This window comes from Podarcis filfolensis, assembly GCF_964270895.1.
Source record: "Podarcis filfolensis genome assembly, chromosome: 13".
Lineage (NCBI taxonomy): Eukaryota > Metazoa > Chordata > Lepidosauria > Squamata > Lacertidae > Podarcis > Podarcis filfolensis.
Window position 1 is genome coordinate 6,152,379 of NC_139615.1, and position 20,544 is coordinate 6,172,922.

Consider the following 20,544-nt stretch of genomic DNA (forward strand, 5'->3'; position numbering starts at 1 on the left):
TTTATTTGTTGATATTTTTTATTCTCATTCATGTTTGTTATTAACATAATAATGTGCATTTGATTTGATGTGTGTTAAAAAATAAAAAATTAAGCTGCAGTCAAATAGCGAGCTCACACTCCAAGTTTCTTTCCAGTTACTGCCTCACTTCTGGTTCAAATTCCACCAGTAAAAGTGTAGCCATACCTAACTTTCCTTCTTTTCTGCCCTCCTTGCTCACTTTCCCCAACACCCCCCTGAAAGACTGTCACTTCTACCAGGGATGGAGGGGAAGAAATATAAAACCCCATTAATCACTTGCATATGTTAATTCCCTGAAATGTAGGCAAACTGTATTCAGAACAACAGAGGGGGCGATTCTACCAACTGTAACCCACATACAAGAATGTAAAGAAGAGGGGGGAAATTAAAATCATAACACTGAGCACCAGTTAAAACAACAACAACAACCCACCGTATCTGATAACCAGCAGGCGAAATTATTTGCTGTAACAGACTCACATGGCTGTTTGGTGAGCGAGGACTCACGTCATGTAACTCACTTCTCTCATCAGACATCCCAGTATGTGTAATAGGCGAAAAGCTGCCTTGTTGCGTGCAAAACCTCCTCTAGCTATTGGCTGCACTGCTGTGATGTCACTCAATGTTCACGGAAATTCTAAATGCTCCGGTGGGGAATGTTAGCAATCGAATGTTGAGACAAGACAGAGCAAGTTAGGTAAACAGTGTCCTAGCTGAATTCTGAAGAAGGTCGATGGTGGAGTTATGGCCACGGGGAACCAAAACCTTGACCAAATATAAAACCAAAGGCGAGCAACAAGTTTAACTTGAGTAGCATATTTTAGCCCACAAAGGATGCTGTTCTTATCTCATGTGTCCCAACAACGACCCTGTGGGGTAGGTGAGGCTGAGAGTAGTTTTATCCGAGGCTCTGCCATGAGCATCATAATGGAGGAAAGATTCGATTCAGTGTCTCCCCAATCCAGGACCAGAACTCTCTCTGGCTGGTGTCTGATGGGTGGGTGAACTATACAGTTTGACTCTGAGTTGTTAATTTACCCAAAAGCCAACATGGGCGTACAGTATAAGTCTTCTGGAGAAGGCTGACTTGTTTGCTTGGGAATTTAATTGTCCCACACCTACTTGGCAGACAACTACTTTCTGGGGAACGAGCAAATCTGAAGTTGGGTAGAACCATTTTTTTGCATGGAACAGTTGCTGTGCTGGAGATGATGGTGGAGATTGAGTAATAAGGCTTGTTGGGCTTTCAGAAAACGGACTGGGCCGAGTTGCCATCATGCCATGAAACGTTCTGACTTCGCAGCCCCCAGAACACACACAGAAAGAGGATTCAAGCTCCAAATGGGTGTTGCCCGCTTCAGTTACAAGATTTCAAAGGCAGGCAACGAAATTATGGTTTTGGCAATGAGCTTGATGGTTTAGTCGCATTCCGCCTCACACACCCCATTCGCAGGTTTGAAGCTAGATAAGTGTGGGGATCAGAGGCTGATTGTACAAAGTACAACTCTGGTAAACTTGGAACCGAAACAGCAATTGGCGTCTTGGGCTCAAAAACAAAACAAAACAAAACAAAAAAACCAGAGGAGGGGAGGGTACTCCTGCTTGTGGATCCCGCTCACCACAGGCCATCTGATTGGCTGCTGTGAGAACAGGATGCTGGAGGAGATCAGCCACTGGCGTGATCCAGCAGGCTCTCCTTACATTCTTGTGGACATTTGAAGTGCAATATTTTGCTCTCCGGCGCGGAAGAACCGTCGAAACCTTCTTCCCCATTCCCCGATTTACAAACCATAAATCCAGCGGGAAGCACTGCGTATTGGGTGGGCACGAAGGAGAAAGTATGACGTTGCCAAACGCCCTACAATTTCTTACGGGCCTCGTGAGATTGGTCCCTTATGTGTGATGTTCAAGTAAGCCAATGTAAAGGAGGTCTGGAATAAGGGGAAATGTGGGTTTAAACAGCCAAGGGGTTTTTGGAAGGAAGGGCAGGCGTTGGCATGAAACCTCACGCCTGCTAAAAAGATCGCGGAACAGATTCCCGAGGGAGCGTAGTACATTCATAGGAGCCATGTAAGCTCGGTGGCATGTGTGCTAAGAGGTCCCGGGAGGAATCCTGGCATCCCTCGCTGATCAGCAAAGGCTTCTCTGCAAGGGCTCTTGAGAGCAACTAACTGTCGGTGGATAAGATAAGGCTAATGGGTCAGACTAAGGCAGCATCGTAAGTTTGTTTATCAACCGAAAGAAATAGGAGGAGAGGCTAGGCAAATTCATGAATGTGGCCTCCGTCGTGTTCCAGATGGTGTCAGCAATGGCCTAGAAGCGAAGGATTAGCACTTACTTGTTCAGGTCTCTCACTGGAGGCTTCTAAGTAGTTTGGATGGCTATCTATCAGGGATTTTGAGCTGTGACTCCTGCGGGGGGTTGGACTAGATGACCCTTGGGGTCCCTACAGTTCTATGATTCAGTTAGAGCTACCAAATAGGAAGGCTGGTCCTGAGGTTCTACTAAGGCAGGGGCGGCGAGAGGGGAGCCACTTCAGACATTGCAGGTCCCCAACCCCCATAAGCCGCAGCCGGCGTGGCCAATGGCCAGGGATGATGGGAGATGTAGTCCAGCAAAATTTGAAGGGGCAAGAGCTTCTCGGCGTTAAAGAAATGACTTCTCCTTTGAAGACCTATTGGCAGTACAGCTTCCACTGCATCCTGGCTGGCGAACAACTGGTTCCACATCCGTAACCCAAAGCTGCGTCAGAGGCAGCAAGTTAAGGTTTGAGGACATGCCGCAAGCTAGCCCGGGGTGTCCCTTTCCCCACAAGGCTTTCCATCATCTTTTTTTGCAATGTAAAAGTGTTCTTTAGAAGGAGGGAAAGGCATTCTACGAAAGGTCAAAAGCCGCTCAGGAACAAAGATGGCACACAGACACGGAACTTAGACCCAAACGAGAACCAACGGGCAGCTGCTGGAACAAGACGGCGGGTCACTTCCACCCAACAACCAGAGGAGGATAGCAGCACAGGAAAGGGGAAGCAAAGCAGATCTACCAAGAAAATAAAGAAAGCAGTATGCGCGGCTCATGTTGCCCAGGAGGCAAGATGGCCGCCTCATGGCCAAGGAAACAAGATGGCCGGCTCCTGAATGGCCAGAGAGGTGTAGCTGGAAAGAAGTGGGGAAGGGACATTTTGTAAACAAGCTCCCTGTCATCTCCTCCATCTCCCACAGGAGGTGCAGGGTGTGTGTCTTTGGTCTCTTTTTTTCCGGAGAGCAGGTGTGTTCCCTTTCCAGGTGCCTCACATCTTCTTCACCCGAGCTTCCAAGGCTTCCAGTTCCTTCATCACTTCCTTGGGCAGGTCCTCGTTCACTTGTTCCGTCAGGTACTGCCTCACTTCCCTCACTTCTTGTTCCCAGAATTCCTTGGGCAGTGAGAAAAGCTCCTGGTAGTTCACCTTGCTGAGGCCTGTCAGGTCTAAGGCGCCATCTTTGGGGATGTAGCCAATGGGCGTCTCCTTGGCGCTCTCCTCTCCGTCGACGCGGCGGAAGATCCAGTCGAGGACCCGGGAGTTCTCCCCGAAGCCCGGCCACAAGAAGTTCCCGGCCGCATCCTTCCGGAACCAGTTGACATGGAAGATCTTGGGAAGGCGGACTCCCTTACGGCCCTCCATGCTCAGCCAGTGCTCCAGATAGCGGCCAAAGTTGTAGCCGAAGAACGGGCGCATGGCGAAGGGGTCGTGCATGATGACCTTGCCTGGAACGATTTGGGGAGGGAGGGGAGCGGGGATAGGATACCTTAAACAAGTGTGCGTACGCCTCAGGTTAAACTAAGCTTCGTAAAGCTGTCTCTGAAGTAAAACTTCCCTCTTTCCATATACCGTATTTTTCGCTCTATAAGACTCACTTTTTCCCTCCTAAAAAGTAAGGGGAAATGTGTGTGCGTCTTATGGAGCGAATGCAGGCTGTGCAGCTATCACAGAAGCCAGAACCAGCAAGAGGGATTGCTGCTTTCACTGCACAGTGATCCCTCTTGCTGTTCTGGCTTCTGATATTCAGAATATTTTTTTTCTTGTTTTCCTCCTCCAAAAACTAGGTGCGTCTTGTGGTCTGGTGCATCTTATAGAGCGAAAAATACAGGTATTTTACTCCTCAGGGTACATATCTCGCTGCTCCTTCACAATAGAAAGGCTGCTGGTTTTATTATTTCTTAATAATACAGTGGTACCTCAGTTTTCGAACATCTCCATTGACGAATGATTTGGAACCCGAACGCCAAAAACCCAGAAGTAAATGCTTCCATTTTCGAACGTGCCTCGGAAGTCGAACGGCTTCCGCTGAGCTTTCTTTCAATTTTCTCCACTGAATTTGCAGGCGGCACTTTGCACCTTGAATGTTTCGGAAGTCAAACGGTCTTCCAGAACGGATTACGTTCGAAAACCGATATACCACTGTAATTGATGGCACTGAAAATGCTTGTTATATTTGATATGAATTGAACTCAATGAATTATTTGGTTTGTCATACTGAAACCATCTGGTGCTCGAATGTTGCTACGTTTTTGTTGTGTTGTGAACCGCCCCAGGGTATATTTCTACAAAAAAGCGGTATACAAGTTGAATACAGTGGTACCTCGGGTTAAGTACTTAATTCGTTCCGGAGGTCTGTACTTAACCTGAAACTGTTCTTAACCTGAAGCACCACTTTAGCTAATGGGGCCTCCCGCTGCCACCGTGCCACTGGAGCACGATTTCTGTTCTCATCCTGAAGCAAAGTCCTTAACCTGAAGCACTATTTCTGGGTTAGCAGAGTCTGTAACCTGAAGCGTATGTAACCTGAGGCATATGTAACCCAAGGTACCACTGTATATGAATAAAAAAAGAATAGGTATCTTTCAGCTCCAGAGCAATGCTCAAGCATAGGGGTCATCCACGTGCCCTGCTGATGTTGTGGACTACAACTCCCATCTGCATGGCCAATGGTCAGGGGTGATGGGAGCTGTGATGCAGGAACATCTGGCAGATTGGCTACACCTGTTTTAGGCTACCTGCTTGCTGTCTTTGCCTTGTACCTGGAGCTCAGCCTGTGCTCTGATACCTCACCTTTCGGTTTAGACTCGGACCATGCGCTTATCATTGCCCCACTGCTGCCAGTCTGCCTGTCTCTGGCTCCACCAATTACAAAGGTTTAAAGGAGGAATTGGGAATATTCAGGCCTCTCTATCTGGCCCTCAGACTCTCCCCAAAATAATCCTAATAATTTGTTTCTTACACCCTGCCCGCCTGGAATGGGTTGCCCCAGCCACTCTGAGCGGCTTCCAGCCAAAATGCAGAAAAAGCCACACATTAAAATCTTCCTGAAACAGGGCTGCCTTCAGATGTCCATCGAAAATTACACTGACAGCTGACGGGAGGGCAGTATCACAGGGAGGGCGCCACTATAAAGATACACTTCTCAGTTGTTGCTCCTCTGGCCTTGCCAACTACTGGTGTGCAGGCCCCAGAATCCTGCCTGGGTGGGAATGTCTCCCTTTTGCTGAAAAATTCTCCCCACCCTTCATTTAAACGTACAGTGGTACCTCGGGTTAAGTACTTAATTCGTTCCAGAGGTCTGTTCCTAACCTGAAACTGTTCTTAACCTGAAGCACCACTTTAGCTAATGGGGCCTCCCGCTGCCGCCACACGATTTCTGTTCTCATCCTGAAGCAAAGTTCTTAACCCGAGGTACTATTTCTGGGTTAGCGGAGTCTGTAACCTGAAGCGTATGTAACCCGAGGTACCACTGTACTCTCCATGGCCTTGGTTCCATTACCCAAGGTGGACGGGCAGGTCTTCCCTGGACTTTAGCCCTTGAGATGCAACCAGATCTACATAGAAAACAGATCCACCAAGCCCCAGAGATTCCTCACCTTTGTGTTCAGCGGCTGCGGTGGATTCTGATCTCATTGCGCTGCCCACGAAGACGCCGTGGCGCCAGTTGAAGGCTTCGTACACCAGGGGCACGCCTGTGGGGGAAATCAGTTTAGCGGGTGGGGTCCCTCAGTGGGTGCCCACAGAGTCTAGGAGGAGGAACGGGAGGCCAGGGAGCTTACCTGCAGGTCTCCTGCCCCCAAAGATGATGGCATCGATAGGGACCCCCTTGGGGGACTCCCAGTCCGGGTCCATGATAGGGCACTGGCGGGCTGGCGCACAGAAGCGTGAGTTGGGGTGGGCAGCCGGCCCCGCGTCACCTTGGCAGGAAGAGAAGGGAAAAGTTCAGGTTACCGGGGCCTATGCGCGCCTCACTCCCCGCTTTGTTCTGTGCGACTACCCAGAATGCTTTGCAAACAAGCCGCCCATCCTTGCCTGGTTTCCAAGGCTTGCCCTGCCAGGTGCTGATGGTCACTCCCGCGGGGATCATCTGGTCGATGCCCTCCCAGTAGACTCCCCCTTCGCTGGTCTCGGCCACGTTGGTGAAAATGGTGTTCCGCTGGATGGTGTGCATGGCGTTGGGGTTGGTTCTGGTGGACGTGCCAGGCGCCACCCCAAAAAAGCCGTTCTCGGGGTTGATGGCCCGCAAACGGCCTACGCGTGAGAGGGGAGAAAATAATGAGCCGCAGAAAATTCTGCTCCGGATCCCAGGGCCTCTTCCCGCCAGCCTTTCCCACGTGAGCCTCTATTTCCCCAGGCTTCCTTCTCTCCTTCACACGAGGAGCCGCTGTCTCTGCACAAGCTTCTCTCTTTCCACCCACCAAATCCGCCATTCCTGAAGGAGCGTCTCCACCCCCATCGTTCTGCCTGGACACTGAGGTCCAGTGCCGAAGGCCTTCTGGCGGTTCCCTCGCTGCGAGAAGCCAAGTTATAGGGAACCAGGCAGAGGGCCTTCTCGGTGGTGGCGCCCACCCTGTGGAATGCCCTCCCACCAGATGTCAAAGAGAAAAACAACTATCAGACTTTTAGAAGACATCTGAAGGCAGCCCTGTTTAGGGAAGCTTTTAATGTTTAAGAGACTATTGTATTTTAATATTCTGTTGGAAGCCGCCTAGAGAGGCTGGGGAAACCCAGCCAGATGGGTGGGGTATAAATAATAAATAAATTATTATTATTGTTGTTATTATTATTCCCCTTTGAGCCATCTTAAGACTGGGGAGGTCAGGTGATCAACAGACAGGATGAGCAACAGACTACCTGGGAAATTAGGGGTGGCGGTACCTCAGTCCCAGGGGCCAAATGTGGACCCACTAGGCTATCTGCCTGGCCCTCAAGATTTCTCTTTAGGCCACACCCTCTCTTAGTAGGCCACACCTCTTACCAGCTTGCTCTGCCCTCAGAGCGGTTTAACTGTCCTGACAGGGAACTCTAGGCATTGGAGCTTTGTGATATTGGCCTCCTAACACCTCTCAGCACCCTTAGCAAAATGACAGTTCCCATAATTCTTTGGGGAGAAGCCATGATGGCTTGAACTACTTTAAATAGGTGTGAAGGTGGCCAAGGCCCACAACCTGGAGTACCTTTTCTGTGTACTTTTCCAACCTGAGGGGCCACATTCTCCTCTGAGCAACTGCCCAAGGGCCACCTGCCCGTGGTGGGCGGGGCCAGGGGCAAAAGTAGGCGGAGCACCAGGTGTACATATCACCTTGGAAGCCAGAGGTGTTGTCAGTCGGCCTGAGGAGATGCCCTGGGGATAGTGTTCCACGGGCCACACAGCAATGCCTGAAGGGCCACATTCTCACCCTTATGAAGCGTATTTATTTTCCCCCATTTTTATCCCGCTCTTCAAGGAGCTCGGGAGAGGGTATATCAGCTCCCAGTCCCCTAACTTTTATCCATACAACAACCCTGTGTGGTAGGGTTAGTCACAGAGAGAGGGGGAGAGAGTGAAACTGGACAAAGGTCATTCAGTGATCTTTGCGGGCGAGCAGAGATTTGAATGCGAGTCCCCTAATTCCGGCACGCTAACCACTGCACCGTACTGCCTCTCGTGACACAGCAAGCATGCTGCGCCCTGCTCCTCTCATCCGGATCCAAACTCACCGTCACTGTCGAACTTCATCCACGCAATGTCGTCCCCCACACACTCCACCCTCCAGCCGGGAAGCGTGGGGTTCATCATGGCCAAGTTGGTCTTTCCGCAGGCGCTGGGGAAGGCTGCAGCCACATACTTCTTCTTCCCCTCTGGGTTTGTGAGTCCCAGGATCTGGAAGGGGGAAATTAGCAACATATAAATGTTAGGGACGCGGGTGGCGCTGTGGGTTAAACCACAGAGCCTAGGACTTGCCAATCAGAAGGTCGGCGGTTCGAATCCCCTTGACGGGGTGAGCTCCCGTTGCTCGGTCCCTGCTCCTGCCAACCTAGCAGTTCGAAAGCACGTCAAAGTGCAAGTAGATAGATAGGTACCGCTCTGGAGGGAAGGTAAACGGCGTTTCCGTGCGCTGCTCTGGTTCGCCAGAAGCGGCTTAGTCATGCTGGCCACATGACCCGGAAGCTGTACGCCGGCTCCCTCAGCCAATAAAGCGAGATGAGCGACACAACCCCAGAGTCGGTCACGACTGGACCTAATGGTCAGGGGTCCCTTTACCTAAATGTCTCAGGAGACGCGCAGGGAGAGGAAGGTGATGCGCAGGCGCCCAAAGACCAGAGACCCGCGCACTGGCAACGGCACCCAAATTTTAGATGAGTTTCTTGTTTTAAGAAATCTAAGCCAACTTTAGGATACATGTAATCAGATATTTGCAGTGAAGGCTGTTTGCATCATAAAGCCTAGTGTGGTTTAAACTTTAATGAGACATTTCCATGTGCTCTTTCCTAATTTTCTGGCGCAGCAGGTCAGGAAATTCAACAGATGATGCTTTTATAGCACAGAGAGGCAGCAGGGGGTAGATCGTCATCTGTTGAATTTCTGCCTGTCACACAATTTCTAAACACAGAGAAGCTTTCCTCCCCCCCCTTTTTTTTTAAAGGAAGGAACTTTGGTTTCGCAATGAAACATAAAAGTACCAGAATGCATTGTAATAAATGCCAACCCAAAGCCATTATTTTAGACTAGCCTTCCCCCATCCTGGTTGGAGCTTTTTAAAACTGTAGTCCAAAGGATCTGGAGAGCACCAGGTTGGGGGAAGCTGTTTGTCTAAACACCTGCCGAGTCTTGGATCAGAGGGTTATCCGAAGCAACTCTTTAAAATGGCTCGACCAGAAGCAATGGATTGTTAGGGCCATTTTTTAAATAATGAAACCTTCACTCAATGCACAGAGGTAAACTGCTCTTCTGGAGAGTTAATGGCATTCCCCAAATTACCCACGATGCTTTGGAGGCTGTTTCAGCCATGAACACTTATTTTGCAGCGAAAATCCTCACAAGTTTTCCCACAAGGCTTTGCTCTTACACACCCGCCGTCGTGGGTCCCCTAGACTGCCCTTCCACCTGGGCCAATGCCCTCTGGGTCCTGACGAAAGACCTTAAAAATTCACCTCCACCCTTCCCTTCCATGCGTCAGACCCATCCTCGCACGTTTGGGATTTCAGCAGTCCTCTGCCACTCATTAACCAATTAATATTTGCTCGTTAAATATCCCCCTGAGGCAATGTAAACACCCCGTTGTCCTTTGGCCTTTCTCCCAAGCCCCACATCCCTTCCCCAGTCCTGGCTATCAAGCCCCGGCCGAACCCAAACTGAATAATATCCCAGGTTCCCAGAACCCTTTGCAGGAAATCCATTGCGCCGCAGCCACCCGGCATGCGAGACTGAACCCGCAAAGTCAGGATACGGCCCCGGGGCTCCGTAAAGAGGAGCCAAGAGTGCCTCTGAGCATGTACAGACTATGAAACTGTGGAGGGAATTTAGCCACTGACTCCCAGTTCCCCTCATCCTGCCCTGCCGGAGCTGCCTCTTCACAAAATATCTTCACAAACCATTCCTCTCACCAGCATATGCTCTGCCAGCCAGCCCTCGTCTTTGGCAATGCAAGAGGCGATGCGCAAGGCGAAACATTTCTTGCCCAGGAGGGAGTTGCCCCCGTAGCCGCTGCCGAAGGAGACGATTTCTCGGCGTTCTGGGACATGCGCTATGAGGGTCTTCTCGGGGTTGCACGGCCAGTTGTTCACCAATTCATCTGCATTTGGAGGAGATAAACAGAGGTTGGCAATCTTATGGAAGAATTCCACACCTGCCTCTGAACAACAGGACTTGGAGGGTTCCCAGCAGCTGTACTGGGGAGGTTTGGTTTTGTTCCAGTTTTCATTATGCATTTTGTGGTTTTATCTTGCAGTTTTACGCGTGAACTGCCCTAAAATCTATGGATAAAGGACGCTATACAAATTTAATAATAATAATAATACTGTAGGAAACTAAGGCCGCATTCACACCCTACATTTAAAGCATTACTATATCCCTTTAATTCTTAATGAAATCAGCCCTGAGTGCTCACTGGAAGGACAGATCCTGAAGCTGAGGCTCCAATACTTTGGCCACCTCACGAGAAGAGAAGACTCCCTGGAAAAGACCCTGATGTTGGGAAAGATGGAGGGCACAAGGAGAAGGGGACGACAGAGGACGAGATGGTGGGACAGTGTTCTCAAAGCTACGAACATGAGTTTGACCAAACTGCAGGAGGCAGTGGAAGACAGGAGTGCCTGGCGTGCTCTGGTCCAGGGGGTCACGAAGAGTCGGACACGACTAAACGACTAAACAACAACAACATATCCCTTTAAACAGTCATGGCTTCGCCCGGAGAATCCTGGGAGCTGTAGTTTGTTATGGGTGCTCTCAGATCAGTCTTCTTCAGATAGTTCTGGATCACAACTCCCATCATCCCTGACCATTGACTGAGGGCAGTGGGAGTTGTAGTCTGACAACACCTGGGGACGCAAGGTTTGAAGAACACGGTCTTGGGAGACCCGCTCACAGAGCTACAATTCCCAGAGCTCCCTGTCAAGAGGATTTGATTGTTAAACCACTCTGGGAACTGTAGCCATGAGAGGGGAATGTGTGTCTCCGAAAGACTCTTAACAAACGACATCTCCCAGAATTCCTTGGGGGGGAGCCATGACAGTTCAAAGCGGTATCACAGAGCTTTAAAATGTCTGGTGCGAATGTGACCACGCTAAAGCTCTGACTCTTTAAGGATCTTTGTTAGAGCTAAACAAGGATCTCAAAAGAGAAGATAGACAAGGACTGGAAGGTGTTTAAAGGATACTTGCAAAATTATATTGAAAAATCAGAACTCCTATTACAATAAACAAGTTCTGTTATAAATACTGAAATACTAAATAAGACGGATAAAAATGTGTAACAGAAAAAGAAGTAGAAAATGGGTTTAAAAGTGTGTGAGAGAAAGTAATAGAAGTGGAAAGAAATTGCAATTGAGTAGATTGGAAGTCTAACACAAGGGTGGGGTGACGGGTGGTGGGAAAAGGAAGTATCTGTGGGATTGAGTGAGGGTATGTATGATTATTTTTAAAGATTGTATGAAATGTATGTTTGTATATTCGTAACATGTATGTATTAATGTTGAATTATTTTAATAATAAAAAATATTTAAATTAAAAAGAAAATGTGTATCCAAACTGGCCTTTCCCCACACAATCTCTCTCTGCTACTAATAATTTAAGCAGAAGTCAGTCTTTGGCAGAGTTTTTACACTTCCAGAGGATCTACTGTATTTTTCGTTCTATAAGACGCACCAGACCATAAGACGCACCTAGTTTTTGGAGGAGGAAAACAAGAAAAAAAATATTCTGAATCTCAGAAGCCAGAACAACAAGAGGGATCGCTGCACAGTGAAAGCAGCGATCCCTCTTGCTGTTCTGGCTTCTGGGATAGCTGCGCAGCCTGCATTCGCTCCATAAGACGCACACACATTTCCCCTTACTTTTTAGGAGTGAAAAAGTGAGCCTTATAGAGCAAAAAATACGGTATTCTGCAGGGCTGTCAGCCAAGGAACCCTGCCCCTAATTCCCCCCTGGCAGGGGGTTAGACCACATGACCTGGTCCCTCCCAACTCTACAATCCCTTGATTTTCATTCCGCTAGCAGCCATTGCAAAACTGACCAAGGCTCAGTGGGGGAAAGCAAGAAACTGCTTCGAAACCCCAGCCTCGTCCCTAACCATCGGGGAGTCCCGAGAGGGGTGCCCCCCCACTTCTGAAACCCCAAAGAGGACCCTCTCACCTTCCAGGGGTAAAGGTCGCCCCACCGAATGCAAGCACTTGACAAACTCCCCGTCGCCGAGCGTGCGGAGAGCGGCCGTGCCCATCCGGGTCATGATCCGCATGCTGGCGACCACGTAGGCCGAGTCCGTGAGCTGGATGCCGATCTTGGAGAGGGGCGAGCCGATGGGCCCCATGCTGTAGGGGATGACGTACATGGTGCGGCCTGCGGGAGAGGAGGCACAAAGGAGTCACAGGCGGCAAGGTTATCGATTGCCAAAAATTGGGAAAGCAGCAGCGTCCCAACTAAAACAGACTGGTTTCCTAAAATGATGGAGTACTTCCATATTGCCGAGCTGACAGGGAGGATAAGAGGAGACATGGTACAAAAAGCGAATAAGGAGTGGGCTATCTTTAAGGAACACATCAAAATTTAGGTGGAAAAAGTAGAATTTCTGACAGATACGGAGTGGATCCAGAAAATGATTAGAGTGAAAGGAGAGTTAAGATAAGAGAAGAGATTAAAGAAATAATGAAATGCATTTAAGCTAGTTGGAAAAATAAAGTAGCGGAACTAGAACGGCTAGAAGGGTGCAAAGGAGCAGAAGGACAGGCCTATGGACGGCTAGAGAAAAAATAAAACTAGGTCCAGGAGGAATTTAGCCCCATTGCTCCGCCCAGACACTGAGGTCCAGCTCCAAGGGCCTTCTGGCAGTTCCCTCATTGCGAGAAGCGAGGTTACAGGGAACCAGGCACAGGGCCTTCTCGGTGGTGGCGCCCGCCCTCCCAGCAGATGTCAAGGAGTTAAAGAATGACACAACTTTTAGAAGACATCTGAAGGCAGTTTTTAATGTTTGATGTTTTGTTGTGTTTTTATATCTGTTGAGAGCCTCCCAGAGTGGCTGGGGCAACCCTGTCAGACGGGAATTATTATTATTATTATTATTATTATTATTATTATTATTATTATTATTATTCTGCTAATTTTGCCCAACCCTCCTCAGAAAGCCTCCCTGTCCTATCCACTGTCTATTCTCTCTTTACCTTTCATGCAGCCAGGAAAACGCTCATCCACTGCTCCCTTGAATGTTTGGGGGTTCATCCAGTTGCCCAGCTGCCCTTTGACCCCCGGCGCAGGAATGGGTACTGTGTCCCTCTGGTTTTCCGTCACAATGACCGTACGGCTCTCCACTCGTGCGACATCCTTGGGGTCCGTCTTGGCTAGCCAGCTACATGGGAAGACAGAGGGGGGAAGCGAGGTTCGTTCTGTCGCCCCAAAACCTGCGTGGCATAGCCAACCAATGACAGGATTGTGGCAGCAGTGCCCACATCCCCCGGCCAGTGGCTCCGCAGAGCCACCTCCCAGGATGCTCTGCAGGACATGCGCTGGCCATGCGCTTCCGGGGGCGGCCGCCTCCCACCCTCCAATGCGCTCACCAGTTCTCATATTTCCCCAGTGGCTTGATGACACCTTCGGACTCCAGGTAGTTCAAGATTTTGACGTTCTCCTTCTCAGTGCCGTCGCAGATGTGGACGCTGTCCGGCTGGCAGAGTCGCACCCCGTGGTCCACAAACTCCTTCACCCGGCTTGAAAGTTTGCCCAGGTCCCCGTGGAGCACCCGTGGGGCATGCGCCCAGCGCACTGGGGCTACAAACCAACATCTGAGAGACGAGGCTCCAAGGCTGCAAGAGACACAGAGAGAGAGAGAGAGAGAGAGAGAGAGAGATCAAGCATGGAGCCACATGAGCAGAAGAAAATAAAAAGGAGTGGAGCTGGAGGAAACCTAGATGGGCATCTCAATTTTCCCAGGCCTCTTGTTTGCCCAGGCCTCTCCCGAGTCCTTATCAGAGCATTTAAATCGTGCAGAAATAGGCAGAGAGATTCCCCCAGGGGCACCCACAGCCTTCCAAAATGTGCAAATTGTACGCAAGCTTGGGCAGGCAAAAACCGGTGCGTGCGCGACCCGTGAGCATGTGTGCCGGAGTTTATGCGCAAAGCCAGACGCCTGCGTTCCCCAGAAACTTTAGATGCCGCTGCACAACAGCGCGGGCGCATTTCTGCACAAGAGGCCCAGGCGCCTTCCTCATCGTTTTCAAATCTATGCAATAAACAACACATTGGGGATGCACAGGTGGGGTGCGCTTATCTCTACGCAGCTCACGTTTATATGCAACATCCCCCCAAAAGTCAGCGTCCCCCCCAAAAAAAGCTACCTCCGCCTCAAGGTTGAAACCAAGTGTGTTAGACAGGCTGGAACCACACGAGAAAAATGAGGATGTGGAACGAAACAGCTCCATTGCCAAAATGAGTGATAATGGGAGTCTAACTTAAATTGCCTTTTTGGGAATGGAGAGGAGGTATCGCATAAACGCTGGCAGATTTCCCCACAATGCACAACAGTACCTGGGGCAGGTGAGAAACACTAAGATGAATACAGTGGTACCTCGGGTTAAGTACTTAATTCGTTCCGGAGGTCCGTACTTAACCTGAAACTGTTCTTAACCTTAAGCACCACTTTAGCTAATGGGGCCTCCTGCTGCCACCGCACGATTTCTGTTCTCATCCTGAAGCAAAGTTCTTAACCCGAGGTACTATTTCTGGGTTAGCGGAGTCTGTAACCTGAAGTGTATGTAACCCGAGGTACCACTGTACTTGTGACGGGTGAACATCTGAAGGTACCTTTCCCTGAGTGAGACCATTGATCCACCTTGCTCCTTATTGTTTACACCAGACAAAAGTGGCTTTCCAGAATTCCAGGCAGGGCTAGAAACTCAGATACATGAGCTAGGCAGAGAATGGATCATTGTAAAAGGGTTACAGTTGCCAAAACCGATAGTCCATTTGCCATTTTGGGGCTGGAAAGCTCTGAAGTCGTATTTCCCAGCATGAGACTTTTGGGTTCCCGAAATTCATTCTGACTGTGCGGATAAAACATCACGGCTATAATTTGCGGGATGTGTTGCTGGTCTGAGAAAACAAGGCATATCCAAGGATCCCCAGGCACGGGGGGAGAAGTCAGGCAGCATCCTGGCGCCCGGGCATATTCACTTGGCCACAGGTGGCCAATAGCTGGGTGCAAAATGCCCCTGGCGAATTTTGAACGCTGGTTTTGGGCAGGGAGTCTTACCTGGAAAGCTAGAACCTGGGGTTTTCTGGACGCTCTATCAATGAGATACGGCCTGTCCCCTATGCGCAAAGCAGCAGGTTGCAGACGGGAGAGGGTGGCACACATGCCGCCTTGCTAGCAAGCTCCCCGCTCAAAGCGTATTTTCTTTTTAAAAATAAAATATGGCGTTTGCAAGTTATCAGGAGCTTTGCTCAAGGGTGAAATAACAAGCAGCTGCCCTAACCCCTTTGTCGCCAAGGCAAGCAGGCAAATCCCACTGGCAAAGCCCAGCTCCGTGCCTAACACACATGCACCATGCGCCACAAAACTCTGTGTGCACGCTCGTGAACTTGTGTGCGTGCGACCAGGGTGACTCTCCTATCCTTGGAGGTTGTTAAGCAGAGGTTGGGCGGCCATTTGTCACGGCTGCTTTTGTCGAGATTCCTGCATTGCGGCGGGTTGGACTAGATGACCCCTGGGTCCCTTCCACCCATAGCTGTCAACTTTTCCCTTTTCTTGCAAGAAATCCTATTTGGAATAAGGGAATTTCCCTTTTAAAAAAAGGGAATTTCCCTTTTAAATAAAGGGAAACGTTGACAGCTATGCTTCCGCCTCTTAAGATTCTAGGACTGGCTTACTCAACCTTCGGCCCTCCAGATGTTTGGAGACTACAATTCCCATCATCCCTGACCACTGGTCCTGCTAGCTAGGGATCATGGGAGTTGTAGTCCAAAAAAAAACATCTGAAGGGCCGAGGTTGAGGACGCCTGTCCCAGGACAATATCGACGGCTGTGGATCTGTGGACCCTAGACTGTTTGTGAGCATGTACGCACCTCGCTGACCCTTGCACGGGAGATGTGGGGAAAGGATTTGCTTCTCCCCCCCCCTGGGATTGGCAGAGGACCCACAGCGAGGAGTTGAGGAGTCTTGGCTCGGCTCCAGGCGGCAGGGCAAAGGGCAAAGGGCCAGGCCACACGGTGGCGTGGACTTTCACCCGAGCCAAGGCTCCCGGCGGAGGGGGGGGAGGTCCCGGCCATGCCCCCAGGGCACCGGGTCGGAGGCCTGCCTGCGTGCGGGAACATGTTGTTCCCAGATAGAGGCGCAGGCCCTCCCCGCCTTGCCCCACAGCTCCTATGTAGCATCTCCCCACTGCCGCCGGAGTTGTCTTAATTAAAAAAGAAGGGGGGGGGGGAGGCAAGCCTAGATCAGATCACAAAAAGTGTGCCACTTTGTCTGCAACTTTGCATGGGGTGCGGGGGGGGGGAATTAAGGAGACTGGATCCTGCTTTGATCAACCAACAACCTCAGAGGAGAACTCCGGCCCATACCAGGGGTTTGAACCCGGGGCCTTGTGCATGAGCTACCTGTGAGCTACAGCAATTCCTCTCCCCCACTGATTTCCTCCCCAGCCGCTTTGACTCTGACGCTGCGGGGACCAACAGAGTCATTCCGATTCATTCGGAGAGGGTTCAGCTTTTGCACCTTTCCACCTACCTAACTGCTCAGCCTCCAACAGAACACTTAAAAAACTACAAACCACCGGCCTCAGTTTTCCATCTGTAAAATGGGAACGCTTGATGTGTATGGAGGGGAAGAAGGACTGTCTTGCAGACAGGCTACAGGACGTCGCAATGGATCGTTCTTGCAGAACACTCCATTCATTGTTTTGTTTCGTTTAAAAAAGTGGACGCACACCACAAGAATGCTGTGGTGTCGGTTTCCTCTTCCCTCCTGTACCTTTTTCCTTGTGTGTCATGGTTTTTTTCCCTTTGGGGAGGGGGTTAAATTATAAGCCTGTGGGTAGCGACTGTTTTGTTTTGATTGTATGTAAGCCACCCTGAAGAGCGGGGCACAGATGCTCTAAATAAACCAACCATGACTGAATATCGCTCCCATTTTACAGGTGAAGGAACTGAGGCACGGAGCAAGAGAGAGAGAGAATGTGACTGACCCAAGGCCACAAAATGACTGTGGCAGAGATGGGGCTGTGCAACATACCCACGTTTTAAAATGTGTGTATTTGCTTTACGGTCACCCCCTAGCTGTCACTGCTGCTCCCATTTTACAGAGCCGCCCTGTGTGTGTTTTGTTTGTGTGTCCAAAGGCTAAAGAAGGTAGCCAAGGTGAGGTAATCTGGAGCCAGGAGATTGACAGCCATAAAACGGGATGAGTTCAAGCTGGCTGGGAGGCTTTGCAATGGAGAGGATGAGACCCAGTGCTGCAACTGGAGATTGCAGCGTGCGTGTGTGTGTGTTTGTTTGCAGGGAGAGAGATCTTCCTGCAACTCTTTAGGACCCGGATTAGCGTCCCAGCCTTGGTTTATCTGGAGGAGGGCAATCGAAGAGGAAATATTAAGAGCTGTTAAAACAAAGCAGAGGTGATTGGGCTTAGAGGGTTGCTGTTTCCTCTTATGGGTAAAAGGTTGTAGTGGAAGGGGGGGAGGGTGTTTGTGGGTGACGTGGAGAGCGAGAAGCAGGAGGCAGAGGCCGCCTAACAAACAAGGGTGGCGTTGCCAGAGCACAAGGACCCATCTGTGTCTCCGGCTGCAAGCACTCTGCCTGCAAAGAAAGCAGGTCACCCAGAATTTAGAAGCTCCTTTGCACAATTGGGGTGGGTTTTAGAGTTTGAACCTCAGAAGGGGGTCCACATTTGCATCTTAGACAGGGGCACAGACAAGGAAGGGAGATAGATAGACAGAATAGAGGGAGGGGGAGCATCTCTAAAGGAGATATAGGCAGGATCATCAAATCTCAAGAGTTGGAAGGGACGGTGGGGGGGTGAGCTAGTCCAATCCCCTTGCAATATTCAACTATGTGTTAGGAAGGGATACATGAGCACAGTTGGGAAGGGACAGGAGGCCTCGCTTGGTGGAAGCAAACGGCTCCAGACGCCTTATACCCATTTCACAGACTGTGCAAACTGAGGCTGGACTTCTCTTCACCCCCAGGGAGACAGTCCCGTTCTTGCTCCAGTCACATGAAGTAAGAGGAGCTTTGCGTTGTATTTTTTTTCTGAATGGCATCACGTTATTCTAAAAATCACATGCAGATTATTATGGAATAAAAACACACCAGGGCGGAGGGGTATGTTTGTTTGCTTTTTGCATGGGTATTTGTCTTCCCGCCCGCCCCGCCCCACTTAAGCGAACCCCTCTCCTCCAGGACCACCCCAAAGAAGAGTGGGGTGCAAAGCAATCGCTATGGGGTGGGCGGAAGGCTGAGACCTCAAACACCCTTCGAAGCGAAGGTCATTCATTCCCTTGAACTCCATGAGATCTGCCGAAAGGATTGAAGCAGAAGTTGGGGGGCCAAGGATGGGATGGGGGGGTGGAAAGAGAGAGAGGGACAGAGGCTTGGAGAGGCGAGATCGCGGAGGCTGGAGACTGGGGAAGAAAGGGGAAGGGGGTTCAGCGTTGCACTGAAACGGGGGTGGGGGGTCAGGGAGAGTCAGAAGTGGGGTGCAGACAGAGGGAGTCGAGGGGGCCACGGCGGGCGTGTGCTCACCCCAGGATCCGCGTGTAAGGCGCCGGCATCGCGTCCCCCCTTCCCGCAGCCCCCTCGCAGCGCAGGATGGACCCAGGCGTCCGGGCGCCCGATTTAAAGAGGAAGGGGGAGGAGACCCACGTCCTGGCCCGCCCCATAGGCTGCTGGGGGACGGGCCCCCCGCCCGCCCCGCTCCTCCTCCTCCTCCGTCCTCCTCTCCACGTTGCCGCCGCCTGCAAACGGGCATGATGTAAGAGCCGCCCGCAATTGCCAGGAAGGGCCGCGGAGGGAGAGACAGCGCTTGACTCCAGGCTCTGCCACTGGGAGTCAGGCACGAAGGGGTTAAGAGCGCAGAGGAAGCTGCTGGGCCAGGCGCGACGAGGTCACGCCCCCTCCAAAAAAAAGGAAAATCAGGGCTTTCTGTTTTATTTTTGCAGTCTACCCTCTGAGATCATCATCGACTTCGAAGGGAGCCGAGGGTCATCTAGTCCAACCCCGTGCAATGCAGGAATTCTGCCCAACAGCTGTCCCTGCCTGGGCTCGAACCACCAGCCTTCTGGTTGACAGCCAGGCACACTGACCGAATGGTCAACTTTGCTCCGGGATCAGACCGTGAATGGGGCTCAAAAGGCAATTTTGTATCTCTAGACCTGGGTTTCCGGAATTCAGGTCTCTGGCTGTTTTTGGACTGCAATTCCCATCACCCTGACCACCAGTCTTGCTAGTTGGGGATGATGGGAGTTGTAGTCCAAAAACAGCTGGAGACCCAAGCTTGGGGAAACCTGGTCTGGACTTTGTTGTTGTTGTTTAGTCGTTTAGTCGTGTCCGAGGAGGAAAAAATCCTTAAATAAGAGACACGGGGGAATGATTAATGGACTTCAATGTCTGTACACTAATGCGCAAAGCATGGGAAATAAACAAGATGAGCTTGAGCTCTTGGTGCAGCAAACTAAATATGACATAATAGGAATCACTGAAACCTGGTGGGATAAGTCCCACGATTGGAATGTAATAATGGAGGGATACAATCTATTTCAGAGAAACAGACCAGACAAGAAAGGAGGAGGAGTGGCGCTATATGTCAGGGATGTGTATACCTGTGAAGAGATCCAAGATTTAGAACCTCAAAGCCAAAGTGAGAGCATTTGGGTCAAAATTAAGGGAGAGAAGAATAACAGTGACCTCATTGTGGGAGTTTACTATAGATCCCCAAGCCAAACGGAGGACATAGATGATGCCTTCCTGGAACAGATGGCCAAGCATGCAAAAGGAAGGGAGATAGTAGTAATGGGGGACTTCAATTACCCGGATATTTGTTGGATGTCAAACTCAGCCAAGAGCATAAGGTCAAACAGATTCCTCACTGGCCTTGCAGACAACTTCATTGTCCAGAAAGTGGGAGAAGCAACAAGAGGAACAGCCATTTTAGATCTGGTCCTAACCAATGTTGATGACCTGGTTAGTGGCGTAGAAGTGGAAGGATCATTAGGCGCGAGTGATCATGCTCTTCTGAAGTTTACTATACAGCGGAAAGGAGCAGCCAAGCATACTAGGACTCAATTTCTTGACTTTAAGAAAGCCGACTTCATAAAACTTAGGGAAGTGCTGGGTGAGATCCCATGGACAGTAATACTAAAAGGAAAGGGAGTTCATGATGGCTGGGAGTTTGTTAAGAGGGAGATAGTAAAAGCACAACTTCAGGCAATACCAATGAGACGGAAACATGGAAGGTGCCTAAAGAAGCCAGGGTGGCTATCTAAAGAACTTTTAACTGAGTTAAGATTAAAAAAGGATGTGTACAAAAAATGGAAAAGGGGGGAAACCACCA

General features: G+C 50.2%; 1 protein-coding gene and 1 long non-coding RNA gene across 2 annotated transcripts in view; one reads left to right on the plus strand and one right to left on the minus strand.

The window, feature by feature from the left end:
* On the minus strand, positions 1-18,884 carry PCK2 (phosphoenolpyruvate carboxykinase 2, mitochondrial). The gene is made up of 10 exons (XM_083580940.1): positions 18,738-18,884; positions 13,564-13,809; positions 13,171-13,355; positions 12,149-12,352; positions 9,905-10,092; positions 8,018-8,180; positions 6,350-6,568; positions 6,097-6,234; positions 5,914-6,009; positions 1-3,762 (listed from the first exon to the last, which is right to left on the minus strand). The coding sequence occupies exons 1-10, from the start codon at positions 18,872-18,874 to the stop codon at positions 3,308-3,310; spliced, it is 2,031 nt and encodes a 676-aa protein (XP_083437066.1). The 5' UTR covers positions 18,875-18,884; the 3' UTR covers positions 1-3,307.
* LOC310747039 overlaps positions 15,858-20,544 on the plus strand; it is a 16,666-nt gene continuing 11,979 nt past the window's right edge. Inside the window, exons 1-2 of the long non-coding RNA XR_014540863.1 lie at positions 15,858-16,600; positions 17,138-17,246. This is a non-coding gene — a long non-coding RNA (uncharacterized lncRNA). The remainder of the gene's footprint in view (positions 16,601-17,137; positions 17,247-20,544) is intronic.